At 49.3% G+C, this 25,648-nt stretch overlaps 1 protein-coding gene and 1 long non-coding RNA gene across 3 annotated transcripts in view; one reads left to right on the top strand and one right to left on the bottom strand.

Moving 5' to 3' along the window:
* Positions 1-3,033: 3,033 nt before the first annotated feature.
* On the bottom strand, positions 3,034-17,083 carry SPRY4 (sprouty RTK signaling antagonist 4). 2 transcript variants are annotated; one of them, XM_058733163.1, is made up of 2 exons: positions 16,880-17,083; positions 3,034-7,664 (listed from the first exon to the last, which is right to left on the bottom strand). In XM_058733163.1, the coding sequence occupies exon 2, from the start codon at positions 7,613-7,615 to the stop codon at positions 6,716-6,718; it is 900 nt and encodes a 299-aa protein (XP_058589146.1). In that variant the 5' UTR covers positions 7,616-7,664; positions 16,880-17,083; the 3' UTR covers positions 3,034-6,715. The 2 variants fall into 2 exon arrangements, with proteins under 2 accessions (XP_058589146.1, XP_058589154.1); XM_058733171.1 differs by lacking the exon at positions 16,880-17,083 and adding an exon at positions 15,927-16,827.
* A 1,988-nt stretch (positions 17,084-19,071) lies between these two features.
* LOC131513854 (uncharacterized) overlaps positions 19,072-25,648 on the top strand; it is a 41,831-nt gene continuing 35,254 nt past the window's right edge. The window contains exon 1 of the long non-coding RNA XR_009262849.1: positions 19,072-19,399. This is a non-coding gene — a long non-coding RNA (uncharacterized LOC131513854). The remainder of the gene's footprint in view (positions 19,400-25,648) is intronic.

The following is a 25,648-nucleotide window of genomic DNA, read 5'->3' as shown; positions in this document are numbered from 1 at the left end:
CTCTCTCCCCTGTTGGGTTCTTGTCCCTGGCTACCACAGCCCAAATAATTCCATAGTCTGAGGATGCACCTCCTCTCTTGATGGCAGAGGAAATCGGGCAGGCTGGCCAGGAGAAGTGTCAGGAGGGTTCTTGTGGTAAGATCAGTTTGTCATGTGGTAAGATCAGTTTGAAGATGTGGCCTCAATATTTTATATGGGGTGTTGTGGTGCGGTGATTAGACCTGGACTCAAATCTCTTCTCAATTAGTCTGTGTAACCTTGGTTAAAGACCACTTACTCTGCCAATGGGTACAGAAGCACAAGTGGAAGGAGACCTTTCTGGGAACATAGGAAAGTGTCTCACGGGAGGTAGTATTTGGGTTGGATTTGGAAGTTTGAATAAGACCTCAGCCTGCAGTGCACAGGCTCTGGAGGCAGGCCCACCACTTACCAGCTGTGTAGCCTTGGGCAAATGACTTAACCTCTCTGAACCTCAGTTTTCTCAACTATAAAATGAGACCGATTATATCATACTAACTTGATTATTTTCAAGATTGCAGAGGATAATGCAGCATCTTTGCTTAGAAGCAGTAGCTTTTGTAAAGATGTCACAAGGCCACTTGACTTATCACCCTGTGCAGGCTTACCAGAAGACTGTAGGTGTTCCAAGTACTGATCTCATTTAGAGTGTCATCTGGAACTCCGTTATCTCGCTTTGTAGACGCTGAATGTTTTTTGTGCAGACTGACACCACTCCCCTCACCAAGCCAAGGGAGAGGAGTCAGTCAGTTTACCTGAGTCCCTTCAGGTACAGGAAAGAAAGGAGCCAGACCCAAGGGAGAAGGTGGAGAGGAAGAGAACAGGGAGGGTTCCAAATCTTGCAACAGTTAAATGTTAATGTAGGTGTCGGCATAGGAAGTGTCTTCTAATGGCAGAAGGAAACGAGGGAGTTTGTCAATCATCTCCTGCTTAACAGATACAGATGTATTCATAATTATCCCTTGCCTCAGGCCTCAAGGCCCAGGTGGGCTCCAGAAGGGCCTGTGTTCCTGCCAGACAAGAGTCCTTAAGGAATATCATGTAGACAATTGGAATGCCATTTATCGCACAAAACACAATAAAACCCTGAGCTCTCTTCCTGTCTCAGAGACCCATAAATTATGAAAATTATACCTGCCCCAGGCCATGGACATATTGTTTTATTAAAGTTCCGATGAATAAACTTCAGGCTCTTAAAAATGTCCTCTTGGCTTTCATCTGGCACACACCTCCAGCGTGGAGCTGTCTGCCGGGGTGCATTTGATTACCTCACAAATGTACTTTGGAAAGTGGAACTCATTTCAAGGTGCAGGTTCAGCAGGCTGGAAGGGCCAGCTGGGGAGCGGCGGGTGCAGCTTGGGGCTGCCTGGCCAGACTACAGAGTTGCCCGAGGTGGGGGTGGGGGTGTTTTGGGTTTTCTTGCCCCTAGAGCAGGGATACCCACCCTCCCCCTCTCTTGGTGGAATGGGCACCAGGCTTGTGGTGCTCTCTTAGGAGTATGTGGTTATCAGTGTGGAGGGTAGAAATTCTGCTTCTTCCCCCTTATTTTAAAATTCAGTCACCAGGGTCTATCTAGTCTATTGTCTGCTTCTGACCCAAATTGTGCTGCTAAACCCTCAACTCCCCGTTTTCCTCATCCACCCCCAAACAGGTGTCGGGCATGTGACCACATGTCGAACCTCAGTTTCTGCACCTCTAAGAGGGAACTAACAATGGTGTCTGCCATGTATTGTTCAATTCCTGGCAAAAAGAAACCATTCAGCAAATGCTAACCATTATTACCCAAAGCCATTTCATAAGCAGTCAGGAAGGGAAAGACAAGGGAGGCAAATGTGGAATTTTTTCTCTGTCCAGGAGTTTTTAAAATACAAGTGCTTGTTCATTCAAACAATATTTGGATTGGGGAGATGCTAAGCACCCAACACCCTGTGTAGATTTTTATTTTTAATCCCCAAACATTAGAAAACAACATAAAACCAGGGGCAGGCCAAGCGTCAGGAAATCCAAGACTGAACCAAAGCCTGGTATACAGCATTCGGGATTGAGGTGATTAAAGAGAAAAGCATCTGCAGGAGGACACTTATCTGGCCAGCACAGGAAGATTTTGGAGCACAAATTGTTCTTCGTCCATCATCTGGGAACGGGGAGGCTACATGGTCTCATCAGGGAGACTGGTGCCTACCTTTTATTAAAGTTCTAGAGCAGACAGGACCGCAGTGATTACAAACATCCTTTGTGCTCTCTTAGGCACTAACCAGGGGGTCCTTGGAATGGGTTTGGATATCTTAGAGGAACCTGAGGCTTGAACAAAGAATTGGAAGATGCCTTAACTGATGACCTCAGAGAAAACAAGATCTGGACCCAGGGCTTCTCATCGTCTCTGTCCATCCCTCTTGTCTTTGTGTGCTTCATGGCAACAGGAAAAAAACCAATAAGCATTCAATTCCTTGTCTTTCATTAAATAGGCATGTATTCACATGTTCACAATAAAAAATTTCCCCCAGGTCCATAAACTGAGAAGTGACCTGGTCTCTACCACGTTTTGAGGGGGTGTGACAGAGGAAACAGGTGGCAGGTACATCAGAAGGGCAAAGCCAAAGCATTCAATGGATGGAAGCCTTCAGAAGCCAAAGGAACTGCTTTTATATAATATCCAACACTCTGGTGGTAATAAGAAAACCACCAAGCGCTTTCCAAAAGGAAAGTTACAGAATTTTTGTGAACTGGGCAGGTCAGAGGACCCTTTCCCACTTCCACTGCCTCTCTGAGTTTTGTCATCCATGGGTTACAAATACACGCCTGTGTAGGGGAGGATTTAGCAGCACCTGGCAGAAGTCAGCTTCACAAGGAAGTGAACAAGGGACATTCTGGCACAAGGAGCCCCCTCCCTCTAACCCTTCGTCTTGCCAGAGCTGGGGTACGCACTTCCACTTGTTTTTGACAAGCTCGGGGTCTTGCTGGGTGAGGAGGTCGGGGGTATGAACACAAAAACACATGAGAAACGGCAGTCCTGTGTATATTTAACAATATATATTTATATATATTTTCTAGATCAGTACATTCAGTTTTTAACTTGTTTTTCTTCACAAACAGAAGAACTCTTACAATAGTAGACTTTCTAAAATAAATACTATTAAAATAGAGCTTCAAAATAAATATTCTATACAAAGGAAACCTTCTGTGGTAACTTTTGTTGTGGGGTGAGAAGGGGCTACAGTGAAGAGGGAAAATGAAGTAAGAATGTGGTGGGGTGGGAACCTCGAACAGCTTTTGTTTGTAACACGAAACCAAACTGTGGGGTAGAGAAGAGAAAACAAGGTAGACACCACACGGGAGTTACCCACAGCGAAAAATGGCAGCGCAAGATTTGTCATCAACTGTCACAGTAAGCGGAGGGCAGGAGAATGCTCACCGAAGGTATGAGCCAAAAGGCCGGTCAAGCTTGTGAGATGCCCTAGTGAATTGTACAGTGCAAAGTTGTGCGGCCCACACTCTATCAGACATCTCCTGGGGCAACGGGTGGAGAATATGGAGCTTCGAGGCGATGGGATCTGGGTGTTTAGTTCCAACCAATACTTTCCATGTCGTGCAACCTTGGGCAAGTCATTGTCTAACTGGGCCACACTCAATGTACGTTGGGGACCCACACAGACAGACTCCACAACACTGAAAGGACTAGTTGACATGTCACATGAAGGTCTTCCGTTTCTGTTGTTGAAGGGGCCCGTGCCAACAGCAGGGATTGGTCTTTACCTCCTTCCAACCAAGAACTGTGTGAGAAGCCTTGGTTGCACCCCGCCATCCATCTGGAAGCGTTTTGCTATTGCAGAGCCAGTTCCCCAGGGTTTCTTGGAGTGTTGGACCTTCACAAACCCACCCTCAGGGCAGGAGCAGCCAAGGTCCACTAGGACACGTCTTAGACCCATGCTTGTGGACCCTACCCCCAGTTGGAGGCAGAACCACCACCCACCCAGGCGGAACAGAAGCAGGAACCAACTGGCTCTTTTCCAAAAACGTCAAGACGAGGCACAATCCAGCCAAGCCAGCCGTTGGTGACAGAAACAATCAGCCAGAAGCAGCACCCACCAAAACGTGTTCCTCAGTGGACCTCGACTGGCCCCCAGGAAAGCCAGCTTCATTTTCTTTTGCCAAGAAGCTGAGAAAAACATGCCAAAGACTTGCCCTGCAACAGAGCTGGGAGAACCAAAGTTGCTACATGGCTTCCCTTTACCATGCAGCACAGGGGACCCCAGGAGCTTGGCACACATCCATCTAGCAGGTGAAATGCAAACCAAAAGAACAAGCCAAAATGGGGAAGCAGAAAAGTAAAAAGAAACCCAAAACCAGAAAAATCCGTGTTTATAACTATGTACACAAAACGTCAGGGTTCGTCAGGGGTCAGGAGGCTGTTTGCCAGGAAACAGGGTCTGTGTAGATAGAGGGTCGTGGGGTAGGTGTGTAGTTTGTGTGTGTGTATACACAGCTTATGTAAATTAATTCTCCACAGAATGGGTGTGTAGAACACCAAGATCACCAAAGTGCAACTTGCCATTGGGTCAAGTTCCCCATGGAGACATTTTGAGAGAGGGACCCTGGGAAAAGTTCTGAGGCCTCGCCAACAAGAGTGGACGCGTGCCCTTCCATTGTGGGGGTAACCTCTGCACACCTATTCTGAGGAAAACATCTCCAGTCCCTTCGGTACACATCTGATACATTCAGTTAGTAGAAGTGGTTGGTTGAATGTGTTTTTCCTACCATTCCCTCCTATTTGTGCAAGAACATCCATACATCCATCACGACTGTGGCAAGGGTAGCTACACGAATCAGCCTTAGAAAACGCAGATGCGATATTTCCTATTTTACAAGCTAGCAAACGTTATATAAATAAAGCCTAAAATAAGACCCTCCCCTCCTTTCCTCCAATCAATAAATACCTACAGTTACGAGGAACTTATTCTAAATCATAAGATGTTACTACTAGTCTTCAAGAAGGAAAAAAAAAAAAAGTCCTAGAGAAGCAGTGGGTGCATGCCAATCACAGCTACCTGCCTCCTTGCCTCCATCCTGGAGGTGGTTCTGTTCCTACAGAACAAACTGGAAACGCTGTGCACGCTCTGCCTAACACGCTTCCAGTTTCACCTGGGGTAGCTTTTCCCACCCAGGCCACTTCCTCTCATGGGGGTGGGAGGACACACAAAATACCACACGAAGCAAAGACCCCCCACACAACAACTGGGGAGGAAGGACCAGACACAATATAGCTTTTGCATGCAACAAGTACCTACCCGCTGGACGTGCTGCGCTGAGTCCTTTAGCACCTTGAGAGAGAGAGAGTTGCTACGTCTTTGGGGGCTGTTGGGAGGGGGTGTTGTGGCCACGCACAGAAGCAGGGCTCAATCCCCCAAGAAGCTCCTGGAGAATCCCCATCCCCCCTTGCTTTCTTATTCCCCCGCCAGGGCTTCCTAGCACTAAAATAGACTCTTTTTTTGTCATCTGTCTATTTACATTAAAGATACAGACACATCACTGTACACAAAAGGCTATGACAGCAAGCAGCAGAATCAGAAGAGAAAGAACCCACACCCAGCTCGGCCCTACTGTTGCTCTGCCAATGGGAGGTGCTGTCTCTCTTCTTTGCTGTGAAAATCCTCTTCTTGGTGGGAAGGGGGATTGTGTTCCTTGAGGTTGCTCGCCCCCCAGATTTTGAAATCAGCCCTTCCTGGGGGTGGCCCAAAAGGAAGCAAAGTGTTTTATTATTATTTCTCTTTAAAACACCGTTATAGCATCTGGTTTAATTGTTCTATAAAAACATAACGACTGGATCCAGAGACCACAGTCTCAGACTCATTGGCAAAATGATATTTGGTCTCGCATGTGCCGCCCCAGCCTTCTCTACCCGTGAAATTTCTGGAAAGGATCTAGGTAGAGAGAACACGGGACGCATAGTGGCAGGTGAGTCTGTGACTCGGTAAGAACCGAAGGACGGTGTTACGAGCTGAACACCCCCAAGAGTTAGTGATGAAGCTGGAGGGGAGGAATGCACTGTGCAGTGGCTCCTAAGTCCATCTGTGGCTCCAGGGAGGCAGAGCGAGGAATGAGGCCTGGACTCCCTGGCTCTCAGGGGCTCCCAAGTATATACAACAGGGATCACCAGGGTCTTCTCCGCCTTCCCCAAGGCGTTGGGGCAAACTGGGGTGGAGGGTGGGGGAGGAGAAGTATGAAAGTCAGGGCTCCAGGGGTCTTCTTCAAAGGTCCCCTGGTCACTCAGTAAATGATTCCTCCCAGGCAGCCAAAGAGAATGGAAGAGTAGGGGGAGAGGGGGAAGGAGGAGGAACTGGGAAGGCATTCAAGCAGCCGCAACTTCCGGATATGTGTCCACATCTGTGTTCCGTCTTCTGAAAAAGAACACCCCCCCTCCCCCCGCTCCCCTGCCCTGCAGCCACACCACGCCCCTGCCACTGTCTGCCACAAAGTTCCGGGACCCTGAAAAAAACCCAAAGTGCTTCTTCATCCTTTTGGGGAAGAGAGGGCGGGCGGTGGTGGTCTTCATTTCTTCAGAAGCTGAGGATGGGGAGTGGGGCAGACCAGCAAGGTCAGCCTCAGGACACTAAAACCTCTGGCCTCGCTGTGGTCTTCTCAGGTGTCAGAAGGGAACCGAGTTCCAGGGGTAGCAGCACGGGGGCTTCGACCCAAAGTGTCAGAAAGACTTGTCCGGTCTGCTGGCCTTGGCGTCGCCGGCGGCTGCCTTGCAGATGACGCTGTTCGTGTGCTTGCAGCGACAACCAGGGCGGCGCAGGCGGTCGTAGCCGCGCTGGGCCAGCTTCACACAGCCGGTGGCGGGCAGGTAGCAGAGTAGGCACGGCAGCACCAGGGAGAGGGCGCCCATGAAGGACCAGCGGGCGCAGCAGTTTGAGCGGGAGCAGGAGCAGGGGTGGTCAGCGCAGGAGCCCTCGTCGTCCTCGTTGGTACAGTGGTAGAAGATGCCTTGCACCAGGCACATGCAGGTGCCGTAGTTGACCAGGGTCTGGGCTGAGCACAGGCATTCCTGGTTGCAGACCCAGCAGGAGGGCAGTGTCCGGGGTGATGCACACTCCTTGCACTTACACTTCCCACAGGCCTCGCACAGCAAGAAGTGCTTGTCCAGCTCCGGTGGGACTGCTGGGCCCTTGAGGTCCAGTGGCTTGCAGTGGATGGCCTTGGGCTGGATGCGCACAGCCCTGGGGGAGGCCTGGTCGGCCACGGGCGGTGGTGCCATGTGGTCTAAGAGACGCTGGTCAGAGGACGTGCTGCTGCTGCTGCTCACAGAGCTGGGGCGCCCGCTGAAGGAGATCCAGTGGTGGGTGACATCCTGGTCACAGCGGGCCGGCGTCGGGGCCAGCTCTGGGGCCCCACCCCGGGTCCGCTTCGGGCCAATGGGGGGCACCAAGCCGGGGTTGTCTATGTAGTCATTCTCCACGTGGCTGGTCTTCATCTGGTCGATGGGGAGGATGGTGAGTGGGTGTTGGAGGCGGCCGTGGGGCATGCGGCTGTCAAGTAGGGGCTGGACCATGACTGAGCTGGGAGTCAAGGGGACGCTCTGTGGGATCGGGGGCTCCATGGGGCTGGAGAGGTCCTGGACTGTGCTGAGGAACAGGCTTCTAGGGGCCCTAGGTGGGAGGTGGGGAAAAGGAAGAGAGAGCGGATTCCAGGCATCAGTACTTGGCCTGTTAACACCCACACCCCCCATCAGGTCCTTGGGAGTCCAAATGAAATGGGAACCCGATTCCCTCAGGACTCTCCAGCATCCAGGCTTAGATGATTAATAATAACAATTAATAGTAAGTGGTAAAAATAACACTTATTCAGCACTTAATGTGAGCCAGGCAGTCTCCTAAGCACCATATATATTATGTCATTGACTCTTCACAGTCCTGGACTCTTCACCCTAAAATGTGACTACTATTATGCCTTTCCTAGTTACAGAAAACTAATGTTCAAAGTAACTTGTCCAAAGGCACGCAAAACTATGAACAGAACTCGGCAGGAGTTCAAACCTAGCCCATCCGATCTCATTCTTGGAACTGTGAAATACGCTCCATTTTTTAGTGAGTCCAGTGGTTATACACACAGGCTCTGGAATCAGATTCAAGTTTGAATTCTCACCCCTGCCTAGCAGCGATGCTAGAAATAAGGCTCTGTAACCTCTGTATCCTTACTTTTGTCATCTGTGAAATGGGTTCTTGTGAGAAGTAAATGAGAAAATGCATATCCAGTGCCTAGCATCTTGCCTGGCAATAATCTGTCACTACCCCAGAGAGCAACAGTGTAGATTTCCTGAACACCAAAAGGACTTTGTGCCAAGCATCGTGCTGAGGATGTAATGACCAAGACAGATAGCCCCTGTGTGCTCCCATCGTGTTATCAGCTGGGTAAACAAAACCCTTTATTCCAGATAGTCACAGAAGGAAGGGCTGCATATGATGCCTACACATCCAAGATATTAACTTATTACCAGCACTTCAAAGAGCAGCAACCTCCAGTGGCTAATAACCCCCGGCTAGGTGCACTTCTGACAACTTGGATGGGAAATCCTCTCGAGGGGCACTCACATCACCCATTTCCAAGTGCTGAGCCGAACATTCAGCCTAAATGCTATTTACTAGAATAGCTAAGCCAACTCTGGATCAGTTTCTAATTTCACCGAGAGAGTGCAATTTTAAGTTGGAATCTGGCCAGAGATTCAACTGCAGTGCCTGACACGGAACCCCAGGAAGTCACTTAAATCAAAGAGCGGAAACGGCTTGGTTCAAATTTAGAAAGTGCACATTGTTTTCTATTAGAAGTGCCATTTCCTCGCCTGCTGACCTTTACATTCGGAATTCGGCTGGAGATCAATTTAAAGAAATAGCAGCAGAAGGCCAAGACCTCTGCCCAAGGGGACCCGGTTTGGAATCCAAGAGAATTAGACTCTGGGAAGAGTCCACCAGGGGGTGGGGGTGTGAGACAGGACACGGTGTTGGGTAGAAGGGAAAGATAATGGTCTTTAAAAAAGGAACAGACCTTTGGATTAACGTGTTACAGGGTATGGTTTAGTAAATGCTTGTTCGCGATGCTAATAATGTTGTTTAGGAGAGCCGACCCTGCACCTCTGCTGTTAAGTTCATCTGGCCTCAAAGGGGATGCCTGAGAAGGTAGGTGGTGGATAGGTTTCCACTGCCACTTACCCTCCACCCCCGCCCCCCCCCTTCCAAACTGGGTACACGGTAGGCCCATCCCAATAGTCCAGTCACACCTTGCCTCAGGTGACTCATCCACATTTATCCATGTCTACAGTGAAGGGGAAAAGGCATTCAGGGCAACTCAATATTATGGTTCCCTACTTGGAAACAGTTCAAACAATATCAGAAATGGTTAAATTGTTGGCAGAGGGGTTTCATAGATGCTTTCTAACCTGTCTAAAAGAAAGAGCTAGCTCTAGATGCAAAGTTCACGAAGTAGATAAAAGGGAACTTATCCACAGGGTTCTCATCTGTATGTCCTCTACACTGCAAATGCAGAAAAGCATGAAGTCTTTTCTATAAGGTTCAGTGTTCAGTCAACGGATATTTCCCATTTGCACAGGGCCATGTACTATTGGCTTTGCTCCCGTGGCCCTACCTACTTAAAAGATGCTGGGATTTCTGTGTTTTTCTCATGTTGGAGAAAGTCTGCCTAATGGCAACACCTGCCTCCTATCTCCACATTCCCTTCAGATGTAGGGGGAGTGAGCATCTTCTTCAAATGGGAGACTTTCCTGTGGCAGAGTTAGCCTTAAGTGTCTGGCGGGTCTGCCACCAAGAATGGTCATTTCCCAAGGCAGCCTCCTGTGGGGAGCCCTGTGGTCAAGGCTGGATTGGGGGTGGGGATGTCAAATAAGCATCTCTGGCACAGTTTTTCCAAGGATCAGGCCAACCACCCAGCAGAGTCCACTTATTCTTTGCAGGGGTTCCATAGCCTTGCTTCTAGAAATGGGTTTGGGGTTGACAGAAGAGGGTTAGGAGACCCTGGGTCCACACCATAGGGACTTTGCCTGGAGGAAAAGGTGTGACTGAGCATAAGAATGGAAAATGTTGACGGAGGCACAGGAGAAGGATCTCTGGTGCCAGCCAAGAGGTGCTGCAGCCAGAACCCCTTAAGACAAAGCACAATTTCCCTTATTCCAGAAGCTCAGGTCATGAATACCCAGGGTCCTGCCAACAAAACTGTCAGTGGCAGTTTGAAGGCTGTGTCGTCCCATGTAGTTGGGCTTTTTGTCTCTTAGGTCTGGGGGCTGGGACTTGCCATGCTGTTGGAAAAAGTAAGGGAAAAGAAGATTATCCACTCCTCTTTCTCCAGTTCTATTCCTGGGGCTCTTAAAAACAGCCACATTTTTCTGTGGAGAAAGCAAAAGGCATGGGCAATGCTCAGGGATTTTGATAGGCCCTGGAATCAGAAGGCAGATTAATGGAAAAGTCCCACCAGGATGCCAGGGTGGGCGCAGCGCCTGCAGGCAATGGGGATATTGGCATTCGTGGGCTCCCATCACCCTCCAGAGGTAGCTGTCAACATCTGGGCCTGTAGTTGGGGCCAGACATGGGGTTGGGAGCTCAGTCCACGATGACTCAGCTCTCTTGGGACATGCTGCATCCAAGATGGCTCCAGCAGGCATACTCCAAAATGCATCTTCCCTATCACAACTCTGATGTCGGATTCCTTCCGGACACCAGCTCAGCAAAAAAACAGTGGCTGGCTCAGAGTTGTACTGCTCAAAAACCTCCTCAGGCCTCACTGCCTGCTCACCTCCCCATTAGCAGGGACTTCCACAGGAGGGTTGAATTCATTTGGCTGACAAAGAAAAACTACTTCCCGGGCAGCCTGTTTGATAACCCCTCAGCATAGCTAAATGAAGTCTCAAAAAAAAAAAAAAAAAACCAACCAAAAAACCCAACCCTCAGTTGGTTTAGAAGATCAAGCTCTACTCACTGGGACACACCCATCCTCCAGTCTAAGCAATGCTGACGGAACTTAAGTGCAGTTTAATATGTACTCTCTGCTTCCCCTGCAAGGAAGGAAGAGATTTATAATATAAATAGGAGAGAGGAGGCTTTGCCTCACTTAGGCTCTTTGGAAGACTGATGGCCAATTTGGAAGACTGTGGACAGAGAAACAAAGCCAGCACTCCACTTAGGCAGAGAAGCACCTCTATCAAGTTTTAGGTGGCATTATTATGGATTAGCATGAGGAAACTTTTACCTCCACTCACAACTTCTCATAATAAATAATAATAATTGTGGAAAGAGCGGATATTTATGAACATACCTTCATGTCAGGCTCTCTGCGCTAAGCCCTCAGTGATTTTCTCATTTAATCCTCACACCATCACCTTGGAGGATAACACCCATTTCGCAAGGAAGAAATGAAGAATAACGCTGGTAGGTGATGAGGGCAAGATTCGAACCCACACAGGGAGAGGCTCCAGAGCCTGCAATGTCAGCCCCACAGCCCTGACCAACAGTCAGGGCTAGGTATTCATGTGAAGACAGGAAAGCACCAGTCACTTTCACAGCTGTGAATTCTACTAGTCCGTCTCCCCCTTCCCCCTGCCCAGTCTGGCCACTAGCCTTTCGGGAGCCTCATCAGGCCATCCGCGGGCTCTTAACCAAGCCAGCAGGGAAATGAAGCCAGACAGGGGTTACATCAGATGAGCCCCTAGTTCAGGGAATTGTCATTGTTCAGAGTGGAGGCTGGGGGTTTGAAATCTGTCATTACAGGAAGGCTCAGGGCTCAAGTTACCTTCGTTTCCACTTCAGTTTTCTTTGCCGTCTCATACACCGCTACTTTACTGTGTTCATTTTTATTTTTTGTAGAGTCAGATGGGTCTCACCACAAAAGTCCCTAAAAGGAAGCCCTGGAATGGGAGGGAATCCCCTCTCCTTCCTCGTACACAGCTGAACTTAAATTAAGGGTCTCTAGGGCACTTTCTCGGATGGGGCTTATTGGTCCAGGTCTGTGCGGAAGGGAAGAAATAAGAGGAAGCCAGAAGAGAGTCCTAGAATACTGAATCAGCAGGATATGGAAAAGCCCAGAGCACAAGGTCCTGTCTTTGCCACTTGGTGGTCTGTGGCGTTTGTACCTGTGGGAGGGGCTGAGCGTCAGGATGGAGACCTTGCAAAGCAGGCTGGCTGAAAAGAATTAAGTGGCATTTTAAATGCCCACGCCACCCATCCACCCTTCCCCTTGACTTACCCTGGGAAGAGGAGTTGGGAAATACTTGGAAAACCTGACAGTTGTGCTTTGAAAACTATAGGTCAGCAAATGACAGACTGGCAAGAGGCTCTGAATGAATGGGCAATTTCTGCACCATTCAGTCTCGGTAGATTCTCCCAGCGAAGGCTATTTAACCCTTTATCAATTCAGAAGAAAAGGTCTCTAGGCTGCAGGGAGCCCGCCCACCACTACCACTTAGTTCTTTGTGACAACATCCCAGTTTAGTTAATTAAACTCCAATCAAATGATGACTTACTGCTTCAAAAAGACTTTAAAAGGTGTTTTTGGGGGGTGGTGGTGGTGTGTGTGGTATAAGGAAAGCCAGGGACCTGCCTTCCCTGTACCCCACTGAGGAAGACAGTCTCTGCATCTCTGCTGAGAACTGCCCCTGTGGGAAAACAAAGCACTTTGGCAGTTGGATTTGTCCGAGAACCTTGCTGCTCTCCCATCCCTCTCGGGCACCGGGCACCAGCACTAAGGAGCTCACCTCTAGCCAGAAACCGTTAGAGATCACAAGAGAAAACAGCTGCTTTTCATCCCTTTGTCTCAGCACCAGCTAGCAGTTCCCAACCCTCTTCTCTTTCTCGTCCACAACGAGTCAGCTAGCACCAAAGGCCAGCACAGGGATGAGCTGGAAAGAGTCCTGCTATACTAGGCTCTGGGCTGTCCTAGGTGGCTTCAAATGTTGGTTTCACTGTATATTAATATTAACCCCATAATCCTTGTCTGCTCATATTCCTTTAAAGAGGTAATAGAAGGCAAGAGTGAGGAAAGAATGGGGCTAGAAGCAGCCTGTTAGCCATCGGCACAGTTTGGGAACCCTGGCCCACGTCAAAGTTTGGAGGGGACCAGAAACCTAGACCCCAAGGGAAGGCCCCCTTCTCACGGGCACCAAGATCATTTGTCTTGCCATCCTCCACCATCGATTTCTAATAATAGACTCTAAAAATAGGCTTTAGCTTACTCCTGGGATGGGGCAGGAGATGACTATCCCCTTCTCCCATCCAGAAAAAGAAAGACTACCGGACAAGGGAAACCACTCTTCTGCAAATGGCCACCTGCCCCAGAAGGGCCCCTTCCCTCCTCCACTAGATCCAGCACATCTGTGCTCCTCCCCCAGTGCCCTTGCTTCCTCCACGGACTGTCCTTGGAAAGAACAATCATGATCACAGCTGAATGGTGGAGCCTCTTAAACACAGCCACATGTCCCGGATACATCCCCAGCCTTGTCAGCTGTCCGGATCTACAGGGTGGCCCCAGACCCTTGAGAGCCAAGAATACCCCACCTCTTACATCATGCAACACCCCACACCTCCTGTGTAGGATGTGGCTCCCTTACAACCAGCTCCTCATCCCAGGTGCCCAGTAGTGATAAGCAGCGCGGCCCAGCCCCCTGGGGAAGTTTCTTCTCCCCCCACTCTGCAGATGGAGAGACCAAGGCCCAAGGTAGCAGGTTTTCTAGCCAGTCATCTGCTCCCACTTGGCTGCTAGCTTAGTCTGGAAGGACTAATACACTTCTGTATGTTGCTTTTCATCACCTCTTCTTCTGGCTCTTTTGAAAGAGCAAAATTGCCCAGTAGGGCACTGCTTTCCCTTCTATCAGGGAGATCCAGGTTGGCCAGGAGATGGAAGCTTTCCACTCTTGCCCTCCCTCCACCCCGCCCCCCCACTTAAGAACACTTTGTCTACATCCCAACTCCAACATTTTCAACTATATCCCTAAATTCAGAGGTTTGTGCAAGAATCCTCTCAGTGTTCCTCACAAAGGAACTTCCAAATCGTTAGCGGTGAGATGACAGGCACCCTGGATTCAGAACCACATTAAATGCCTTAACTCTCTAAGAGCACAACTTCTCTAATAAAAGAAAGGGGGCTCCTTCTCAAGTTTCCTTGTTCCAAATAAGGAGTCCTACCCAAAAGGATGTCCTGAGGAAAGAAAAATGCCTCAGGGGGCCCTACACTGGGGAGTAGAGGTCGCACCAAGGGACTTAGCATCAGAATTGGAAGAAAGTCCCTACGTGTTCTCCCAAAGTATTAAGCAGAGTAAAACACCTCAGGGGCCACTTCTTGAGGCGTTAATGGATGTCTTTTCCTCCCTTTATTTTTAAATCACTCACTTTTAAATTTTGCTTTGAATGCCTGCCTTCATGTGTTATTCAAGTCAGCCAAACCTCTGGGCAGAGGCTACCCGAGTGGGGGATGGGGATGGGTAGGTAAAGAATATGAACTGGACAGAGGGTGAAATTCCAAAGAGCCCCATCTCGCCATCTATTCTGGAAGGATTAAAACAAAAAGGACATCTGTGAGCTCCAAATGATCCCCGTCCCCCAGTTTCTGTCCTGCTTTAGCTAGGAATCGTTCTTGTCTATGTTCTGTCTCCTCCCACCAAGCCCAACCAAAACTTTAGGAAGTGTTGCCATTTCAAAATGATGGCAATCTGGAAAAGGTCAGGGGAACGAGAAGGATTTCCACTTTACAAAAAGGGGAAGGACTCCTGGGTTCAGAATCTAAAAAAGGAAAATAACTAAGAGATGTCTATGAAAAGTCTTCCTCACTTTAACTGACAAACATTTGTCCATCAAGGAGATTTCAGAAATCTGCCATCAAAATGCCCCCTCCCTACCAGGTACTGGGCAAATGCATCTCAGTTGGTCAGTGTGTGCACTGCTCACATTAATGGATTTGCCTGAAGCCTGCTGGCAAGGGAGGTTGCTCCCAAGGGCTGGCAAAGGGAGGAAACTCCATTTCACACTGGACAGGTCTACATCTTTCCCACCCTTCTGCTGAGACTGAGAGCTAAAGGGGTCAACTGCAGCCCTCCCTTTCCTAGTCCACCCCACACCCACAAACTAAAGTAAAAACTGAAAATTCCAGATGTTTATGCTCCATTCGTGTGAAGATCCAGAGAACTCTAAACATTGTGAAATCACCAGTGCAGTATTGGGTAGGGCGTCAGGCCAGACTGAGCTTTATTAAGAGATTGATAACGCCATATTTCCTCAATACTCTAGGCCTTCACCTTCCAGCTTTGTATCCCCCAGAGGCTCGTCAGAAAGACTGGAGAGCCTTGGTCAGCTCCCACCCCTCTCCAACTGGAGAGAATCACACCACTGATTTGGAGGCATTCGGAAGGTGGGGGTTCCCACTGGATCTGGGTACCCCACTGAACCCACACTTTTCCTTTCAGCACTAACCATGTTTGGAGGGATCCTTGGAACCTCAGTGTGCCAGAGCACAGCCTCCTGCCCTCACCCAGAGTTGGCAATATGGATGCCCATCCATAGCTGCTAAATGAGGCAGCCAGCAGCTCTCCCCTCTCCTCACCATCCAGCCCCTCCAGCCCAGTTTCCTTCAACGCCCAAGGCTCAGCCTTCAAGCTGTGCAACCATTTTCGCTTCTCTTGCCTTCTCTGCCCACAACCCCCAGCCCCAATCAAAGAGAATTGGGAAATCGCCTTCTTGCACAAGAGTAGCTACTGTCTAAATGCCTTTTGATCGTCTGCATGGAGGGGGAACTGGGCACAGCTCTGGCCCCAGTGATGAAGCCAAGCTTCAGCAACCCTACTGCCCAAACCCGCCTTTGCCCCCCCCCCGCCCCCTTCTGTGCCCCTGTGGCCTTGGAGATTCGGAATTTTCAGAACGTACCGTCTGTATCTTCCTCTCTTCTCGGTGATGTCAAGCCTGGTACCACCAAGAAGGAAGGAGGGAAAGCGGGAGCCTTATCTCTCCTACGCACGCAACCTCTTCCTCCAGCTCCCACACGCCCGGCGTTATGTAAACGCACCTTCAGCCCCCACCACAGCCCCAGCGCGGCCCGGCCCCAGGGCCTGGCACAGCTCGGTGCCCCGAGAAGGGAGGCACGAGGAGGCCGAGGTGCCTCTGGCCCTGCAGAGGCCGGGAAACGGAAAGGCAACTGCAAGGCAGTTGCACAGCATAAAATGCAGCAGCAGAGCAAAGGTCAGACGGCGAGGAACCGCCTCGCCAAAGAGAGGGAGCAGAAATGCCCAGTCCCGGGCCAACCCCGTGCTGACCATCGGAGGGGGAGGCAGAAGGGTAGAAAACCCAGTCCGTCACGGCTCCGACGGGAGAAGAAAAACCTACGTCGAGCATAGGCCGCTGCAGTGGGCTGGGAAGATCTGGGCAGAGCTGGCACCGTGGGCACGGAGCCCGGGGTGGGCAAGACGCCCAGGGCAAGAGCGCCCGCCGGACCCAAGAGGTGGCTCCTGACCGAGCCCAGAGCCTCCTGTTCCAGCGCTCGAGGCGGGTGGTGGCAGGAGGAGGGAAGAAACCAGGCCAGAGGCAAACTCCCGGGACACGCACGGGGCTTACTGAGTCGCAGAGTGGAGAAGCCGGGCTTGGCAATGCCCCGGGGTCGGAAACTCCGGTGCCAGGCTGTGAACACCCCCGGCGCCGTGCCGGCCCAGCCGAGGGCGTCAGGGAGCTGCGGCACACCGCAGTGGCTCAAGGAGGCGCAGGGAGAGGAAAGGAGCACTGAGGCGCGCCTAGAAATAGCGCACCATTTGCCCCAGCCGAAGGGGAGGTCGCGTCGCGGCTCAGAGGGGGGCAGTTTCGGATCCCGAAACCGGCCAGGGACTTACTTTGAGGAGCCGCAGAGCCATAAGCATTGCTCCACGCCTGTATAAATCTCCGAACCCGGGCGGGTCAGACGCTGCTGTCCTCGCAGACGTCGGCGGGAGAAACCGATAGGGCTCCTTGCGCTCCGCAGCGCCAGCTCCGCGCTGTCAGCTCCTCTCGCTGCCTCCGCGGCGGTGTTGCAACCACTGCCTGGGAAAATGGCTTTTTTATGAATGGGAGGGAAGGGAGCTCCAGTGCGCACGCGCCCCGTTCGCGATTCTATGAATGGGTGGGCACAAGAGACCCCGCGCGCGCATGCGCCGCGCTCCTTTTTTTATGAATGGGGGGCCGGAAAAGGACTTAACCCCTGATTGCTGGGGCTGACTCTAGCTCCTCTGAGGCCGTCGTTCTTTTACAAAAAGGGGTGGAGGTTGTTGTTGCCTTTTTTTTTTTTTTTTTTTAATGAATGGAGGGCGGCGGCGACTGCTGCAGCTGGCTCAGCTGCGCGGGCTGTACCCCCTCCCAGCCTGCGAGAGGAGGTAAAGGCCACCTTCACGCCACTGCGGGCCTGGGCAGGAACCGTCAGTGTCGTTGGGGGGCGGGGGGCACTGAGGCCTCTGAATCCTGGGCGGAGAGCCGGGTGGGGAGGACACACCTAGATCTTGGGATCTCGAACTGCCGCAGGCTGTCGCGGGGCGTGGTGGGGGGGGGTGTTGGCGGGAGACGGGAAGACCCCTGCTGTGGCCCTTTCTCTAACCTAGGGGCGTCGGGTGGGGGGAGAGGTCTTGAAACTACGCTTACCAAAAATTAAAATGTCAAATGTCCGTAGCACCGAAGGGCATAGTGGGGTTGCTTGAGTGCATCTGGTTCCATTACTAAGTCTGAGTCTCCCTTGAGTGAGTGCAGACCATCCCACCCCCCACCCCACCATTTCTTGGGCGTGGACAGCGACAAGACAGAGACTTCTTCCTTTTCCAGTACCCTCCCCTGACCGACGCTGGCTACTCAACTAGAGGAGACCAGGCTCTCGCCTTGCAGTGCACGCCCTCCATGCCCCAGTGTATTGTCCGCAGTGCCCTGGCGCCTGCCCGCCCTTGGCTGCCCTCACTAGCTGCTTCACTCTCCACCCCCGTGCCTTTTCCAACCCTGAGGAGCCTATGTCCACCGAAGGCTATGGCCCCTTCCTCTGGTAGGAGCCTTTTCTCCATCATCCCCATCAGCGCCCTTCCGGGGAAGCGGGAACAGCCGAGAATTGGCCAGGTGGATGGGTGGAGTCGGCAGAGCCGAGGATGCTGCCGGAGTAGCCATGGGATTAAATAACAACAGGGTTCTTGAGCCGCAGAGGAAATGGAAATGGCCGGGGGTCCTTTCTTTGCAGTTAACGATGCTGATGGGGTTATCCCATCAGTCTAGGCCGTTGAAAAGAAAAGCCCCAGCCTTTAGGCCTGACTCTGTGAAGGCGAGGAGCCCTCACAACAGCCTCAGGCCCAGCTCCGCCCAGGAAAGGAGGATGCTGTAGCCTGGGGGGCACGGAGGGGGAAGTCCAGCGTTGGGGGTGGCTTTGATACAGGGATGTGAGCTGGGCCAGGGCCTGAATCCCCCTGTTTCTCTTGCTGGTGTTCTGGCTTCACTGCCAGAGGTTGTGAGCTGTCCTTTTTCTTTCTACGCCACCAAAGGACTGTGCTTGGCTGTTGTCAAAAGAGCCAATGAAAGGCTCCCAGTCCAGGCCAGAAATCTGGCCTGGGGCTGGGGCTGGGACTGGGGCTGGGGCTCAGGAGACTGGCTGCAGAGGGACATTTTGCAAACCCAGAGTAGAACTCAAGGTTACAGAGTCTCAGTCTAAAATGCCTTCTCACTACTCAGATGTAGCTTTGCAGTGTGATTTACTTAACTCAGCTCCTGGGAGCAGAGCTCCCCCTCGCCTAGGGGACCTCAGTCTTTGAGGGCCAAGACCTTACTTAAAGTCAAAAGAAAAACTCTTTACTATGGCAGTAGAGAGTATTACAGTTGTTGAGGATTTCTCTTTGCAGGTACTGAAGTTCAGTGTCATTATTACCATTTGTCAGATGTAGGAATTGAGGCCAAGCGTCCTTTACCTGCTCAGTGGAAGATCTAGTGAATATAGTGCTGATTTTCCAGATCTTTGCAACCTAGCTCTCCCTACTTTGCTACCACCCCTTCTCAGCATCACAAACATAAAAACCTGGTGTTTTGTTAAGTCATTTAAGCACACTAAACAAGGAAAGTTGGAGCAGTAATTTTGCAGCCAGTGATCTCTCTGGGATTTGCTTGAACAATTAAAAGGATGGCAGTAAATACATCCTTTCTAAACCATCAAAGGAAAGCAAGATGGTGGTAGTAGTTTGGGTTTGCTGTCCTCTTTCCTTTCTTTAGGGGATTTAGCCAAGAGACAGACGGGGTTCCATTCCTGATCTTTTCCCAGCTTTCCTGAAGCATGAGGTGAAGAAAGCACAGCCTTGGTGGGATGGTGAGAAGAAGGAGGAGCCCCCAGCCCTGGCCTGGGAGGAGCCTCTGATGTGTAAGTAGAGTGTGATCCCAGAGTGTCTGGGAGGTAAGTGATGGTTATATTCTGCTCCTATTTGGAACCTAAAGAGAGGTTTGGGGCATGTTCTGAGAAATGCATGTATGTATGTATGTATGTATGTATGTATGTATTCATTCATTCATTCATTCATTCACATTTCATTCTGTGTAAGAGTCCATCCTGACTCTGAGGACTCAGTGGTGAGAAACAGTGTTCCCTGCCCTTGTGAAGCTCACAACCTTTTGATGAGACAGACAGACCATGCAATTTGAGGCTGTGATAAGTGCCAGGAGGGGGTCTGACTTGAGACCTGAAATCTGAGAATGGGTGAGCCTGAGGGAGGTTGAGGGAGCCTGGTTGGAAGCCCTGTGAGGGGAAAGGGCCTGACGTGGAAGTGCTGATGATAGGGCTCTGTGGCCACAGCTTGGCAAGTAAGGTGGAAGTTGGCCTGGTGAGGAGTTCAGATATTATCCTCTTAAGGGTTTTAAGCAGGGTCGTGACACATTCTAGCTTGTGTTCTAAACCTCTGTAGCAGCCCAGAGGCCCGTGGCCTGGGGGTGAGGGGACAGAGTGAATGGTGACCGGGAGATGCAAAATGTTTGCTCCCCTGACGGGCTGAAGGTGCCATATTTGTTCTTTTGGGTTAGGTGGACAGTAGGCCTGTGCTTTTTTTTTTCTCTTCTGCTTCATCTGACTTTGTTTATTCCAAAGCTGCTGTCTCCTGCCCAGGTATAACTTTTCTGCTAGAGGCAAATCCTAACGGCCCTGCATTCCTGCCTGTGCTAATTATAGTCCTATCACCCCAACCTCAACGAAAACATCTTTACCCCTACCAGATCATGGCCAGGGAGTGGGTTCACTTCTGGGCTTGGCTGTCTTGTTAAGCCCTAGCCTTGCCAGGACCTGGAGCAGTTAGTGGGAGTTAGGAGAGGCAGGAATTCCAATTCACTGACACATTCATGGAGCACTTACTGTGTGCCATGCGGGTGCATGGCGTGTTTTCCTATGTACTGCTCCTTTAAAAAGCTGTATGCTGAGTCGTAGCCTTTCTCTTTGTCAGATAAGAAGTCAGAGGCTATGTCTTAATTATTTATTAATTCCACCAAAAATTTTTATGCACTCCCTGTGTGTCAGGCACAGTGCCAGGTATGGGGTTATCCTGAGAAAAAAAGATAGATACAATTTTTGCCTTTATAGAACTTTCAGTCAGGGGTGAGGTGGGTGGGGGTAGGATGTGCTTTCCCCCTGTTACCTTCATCAGTGCCCTCATTCATTTCTGTATTCACTTCACAGTTTTCAACCTTACATAAAGTACTAAGCAGTGGAAGCCAAGCCCCCCAGCCTAAACAGATTACCTGCCCCCCACTTGTAATCAAGTAGGGGAGATGAGACATTAAACAGATAATTGATCAAAGACTGATTTAATTACCGTGATGTGACAGAGAGTGCAGAGAGCAAAGTATGGGGACACAGCCTGGGGGCCCTGGGGAAAGCTTCCCTGCGGTTCCATCTACAGAATGCAACCTCAGCCAATCTGGTCTCAGTGGCAGAAAGCTCAGAAGTAGAAAGGGGTCTTGAGGAGTGCTCGAGGATGTGTCAGACCTGAGTTAGAGCTCTCTTCTGGCCTAGCTCCTAGGCTTTCTGGCTCCGTGTGTTCATTGGTTTCAGCTTTGAAGGCCGGAGACCTTGAAAGATACATGTGCAGACATGGAGCACGGATTGCTGAAGTCCTCTCCTACCCTTATAAGCTCCATAGCCTTGGACAGGTTCTCCAAACTTTGGATACCTCAGTGTCCTCCTCTGTAATATGAAAACTACTAGGTGCACTCACCACAAAGAGTTCACTGGAACCTGAATGGAAAAATGTACACAAATAACTTAGAACAGCATCTGGCGAATTCTAAGTGCAAAGCATACATTTAGATGATTCTTCAACACACCCGGCCGTGTTCATGCAAGGAATGAGTTAGAATTTTAAGAGGAGTCCATTTATGTGGGCTATTCCAAACTTTGGAAAGAGAAGGCTAACCTAAACTGTAAAGAAAGTTTTCATTGCTGATAAATAGTTAAAACAGTAATACTGTGGCCGTCATTGTTACTTTAGTACAATTTTTTTTTTTTAATTTTTTAAACGTTTATTTATTTTCTAGACAGAGAGAGACAGAGCATGAACGGGGGAGGGTCAGAGAGAGAGGGAGACACAGACTCTGAAACAGGCCCCAGGCTCCGAGCTGTCAGCACAGAGCCCGACGCGGGGCTCGAACCCACGGACCGTGAGATCATGACCTGAGCTGAAGTCGGCAGCTCAACTGACTGAGCCACCCAGGCGCCCCTAACTAGTACAATTTTTGCAGGACAAACGTTAAGCTAGATTCAGCTGTGTGGCTGGGTATTTTAAATAGTTCATCAGAGAGTTGATTTGAACCCTGGCCAATATAGATTCTTGAATTTTGGCGATAGAACACGTGTTACCAGTATAATGCTGAAAGTATGCTGAGTAATGATTCTGTTGTATCGGTAGGGGGAAGGGGTACTAAGCACTTGGTGACTTTGCATTATTCACAGTCTCTTCAAGACTCTATTGTAAAGAGGGCATAGCCCTAGCATCTGCTTCAGAGGGTTGTTATGAGCAGTAAGGGAGGGAAGTATGTTTTTCAAGTAACTTAGCTCAGAACCAAGTGCACAGCTATTTTTGTGGTCCTCTACTTGATCTGTGTAACAGGATATTTTAAAGGTTTTAACTTGGTTATGGTAACACAGGTCACTGGCTTCCTTTGCCCCAGTTTTCCTCAAAGATCCTTGGTTTTCACTCTTTGCCGAACAGGGCTATAGAATGGTATGCAAAAGAAGGATTCCACAAGACCTCACATAATTCAAGAATAATTTCCTCATAGGTGTGACGGTGAAGTCAGATTTGCACGGTATCAGTTTGGACTTCTGAGTCAAGATTTTTGTGAATATATTTATACGGCACGGTTCAGATTTGCCTTAGTTCAAGTTCACATAAAATGCAAGTGCCCTGTTTATTTCAGGTGTGGGAGCTACCTCCAGAGCAACCACTGAAAGAAGGAAAAAATGCCAGAAATAGCCCCCTTGGTCCTTTTTTGCAAATCACAGAAATCCCCTAGTAACTTGAAAAATCAGGTGGTAGAGTAGTTGGCAAATTCTGGCTTTAGGGACAGGCAGACTTAGACTATGCCCAAAGTAATGCCACTTAATTGTTGATGGATCTCAGGTGAGTTACTGGTCCTTTTTAAAAAAAATTTTAATGTTTACTTATTTTGAGAGAGAAAGAGAGAGAATAGAGTGGGGGAGGGGCAGAGAGAGAGGGAGACAGAGAATCTCAAGCGTGCTCTCACTGTCAGTGTGAAACCCCATGTGGGGCACGAACATAAAAACTGTGAGATCATAACCCAAGCCAAAATTAAAAGTCAGACACTTAACTGACTGAGCCACCCAGGTGCCCTGAGTTACTGATTCTTTAGATCCTCAACCTTATCTATATAATGGGCATGATGATTTATTCCTACTCCATAGGATGGTTCAGTAAATACCTCATAAATGTCTGTATCCTTCACACAACAGAATGGGGACCCTAGGAGAAACACAGGGATGAGGAATGGATGTCTACACCCCGGGGATCAGCAACTTTCCAGAGGCCTGATCTTGCTTCATGAGGGAGATGGGGGCGTTGCCCTTCTTCCTGACTTGACAGTTGTACTTTGGGCCACTTTTTTCTCCCCTGACCTCCATTTATGCCACTTCATTTGCTCATTTATTCACTTGCACATTCATTCATTCAACCAATATTTAAGCACCTTCTAGGTACCAGGTGCCATGCCAGCCCCCAAGGATACAACAGTAAATACATTCTAGGAATCCCCTGTTCTCCTAGGGCTTAGTGTAATGATGGGAACAGATAATAAAAAGTAAACACCCAAAAAATAACAATTTCAGATATTGGTGAAATCTACAAAGGGAATAATAGGGGGAGGTGACAGCGAATGGGGGACTGAGCTGGTCCCTTTAGGGAGGTCGGGGAAAGCCTCTCTAGGCAATCTGAAGGCTGAAGAGCAGGAGCCATGGAAAGGCCCAGGAAGCAGGGCACAGTGAGCACACAGGCTAGGGCCAGCAAGGGCTGGCATGTTCCAGGAATACTGACATCTTGGGTCTGAGGCTGGAGTTGCTCATCTCTGCTTGAGGACATTCTGGCCTCCTGCAGCTGACTTGCATCACACTGGGGCTGGCCCAGGCTCTGGACTCTGGAGTACACAGCCAAGTGCACCAGCCTCAGGCCCTGGGGAAGAATTTACAACCATCCTGAGCCTGTTTACCACCTGCCAAGGAGCCCTTGGAAGGCACAGGCTCTTTCTCAAAACCACTTTTTACAGAGCCGTGTACAAAGCAGTTCAACTGGATAGGATTTTTTCACCCTTTTCTTTAGTGATCTTTTTTTTTTTTTTTAAATGTATAACATATTAGTTGAACCACACGAAATTGCCGATATTCAACCACTTCTCATGTACAAAGATGGCAATTTCATGCAATTCAACGTAAATTTCATGTAATTCATTCAGAAAACTGCACAAATCAAGTATACAACTCAGTGAATTTTCACTAAATGAGCACAACTGTGGAATTAGTGGACAGGTCAAAAAACAAAACACTACCAGCATTCCGGAAGCCACATTCATGCTCCTCGCGTTGCTCACCATCACCATTCCCCACCTCCACCCGCAAGAGTAATCACCGTCGTGACTTTTAGCACCATAGATTAATGTAGTCTATTTTTTTTATCTTTCTATAAATGGAATTCTATAGTAGATTCTTTTTTGTGTGAGATTCATCCATGTGGTTGCATATAGTTGTAGTTTCTTTTTTGTTGCTATATACAATTCCAAAATAGAGTTGTACTGCAGTATATTTATTCCTTCTATTATTGGTGGGTATTTATATTGTTTCCAATGTTTACTTTTTTTTTTTTTTTAAGATTTTTTATTTATTTTGAGAGAGAGCGAGAGAGAAAGAGGGAGCAAGAGCAGGGGAGGGGCAGAGAGAGAGGGAGAGAGAGAGAATCCCAAGCAGGGCCCGACAGAAGGCTCAATCCCTTGAACCTCGAGATTAGGACCTGAGTTAAAATCAAGAGTTGGAAACCTAACCAACTAAGCCACCCAGGTGCCCCTCCAGTGTTTAGTTTTAAAAATACTGCTGAGGCACATGGGTGGCTTAGTCGATTAAGCCTGTGACTTGATTTCAGCTCAGGTCATGATCTCATGGTTTGTGGATTTGAACCCAATGTGGGGCTCTACACTGACAGTGCGGAGGCTGCTTAGTGTTCTCTCTCTCTGTCCCTCCCCCACTCGTGCTCACTCTTTCTCACAAAATAAATAAATAAAATTTAAAAAAAGAAAGAATACTGCTTCTAGGGGGCACATGCCTGGCTCAGTCTGTAGAGCTTGTGACTCTTGACCTTGGGGTCGTGAGTTTGAACCCCATGTTGGGCATGGAACCTACTTAAAAAGAATAAATAAAGGGGAAAAAAAAGAATGCTGCTTCTAGGGGAACTTGGCTGGCTCATTTGGTCAAGCATGCAACTCATGATCTTGGAGATATGAGTTTGAGCCCCGTGTTGTGTATAGAGATTACTTAAAAATAAAGTATTAAAAATTAAAAAGAATATGGCTTCTGTTAATAGTCCTGTATATGATTTTTAATAGATTTAAAAAAAATTTAAATTTACTTTTGAGAGAGAGAGAGCGTGTGCATTTGTGCGTAACCTGGGGAGGAGCAGGAGGGCAGGGGGACAGAGGATCTGAAGCAGGCTCTGTGAGAACAGCAGACAGCCCAATGCAAGGCTCGAACTCATTCATGAACTGCGAGACCATGACTTGAGCCGAAGTCTGTCGCTTAACTGACTGAGCCGCCCAGCAGCCCCATCCTGTAGCTGGCTTTTGTTGAAGACCTGTTTATCTGTTGGTGGATATACACTGAGAACTGGTTTGGCTTTAGTGAGTACTTCCAGTTTTCCCAAGCGGTTGTACTAATTCACATTCTCTGCACTGCTTTCTTCGCTGTTCCCTTGCTGTCTAGCTCGTGGGCCAGGTTCTGTGCAAGGAATGAATAGAAGGGAGATGATCGTGACATGCGTCATGGGATGAGTCTCAGTTTGTGCAGTGATTAAGAGCACAAGTGGGTTCAATTGTTACTCAGCACCTCTGTTTACCTACTACCTCTGAGGGCAAGTCAG

The sequence above is a fragment of the Neofelis nebulosa genome, chromosome 1 (genome assembly GCF_028018385.1).
Source record: "Neofelis nebulosa isolate mNeoNeb1 chromosome 1, mNeoNeb1.pri, whole genome shotgun sequence".
NCBI classification, from domain to species: Eukaryota; Metazoa; Chordata; class Mammalia; order Carnivora; family Felidae; genus Neofelis; species Neofelis nebulosa.
This window is presented reverse-complemented; position numbering and strand designations above follow the sequence as displayed.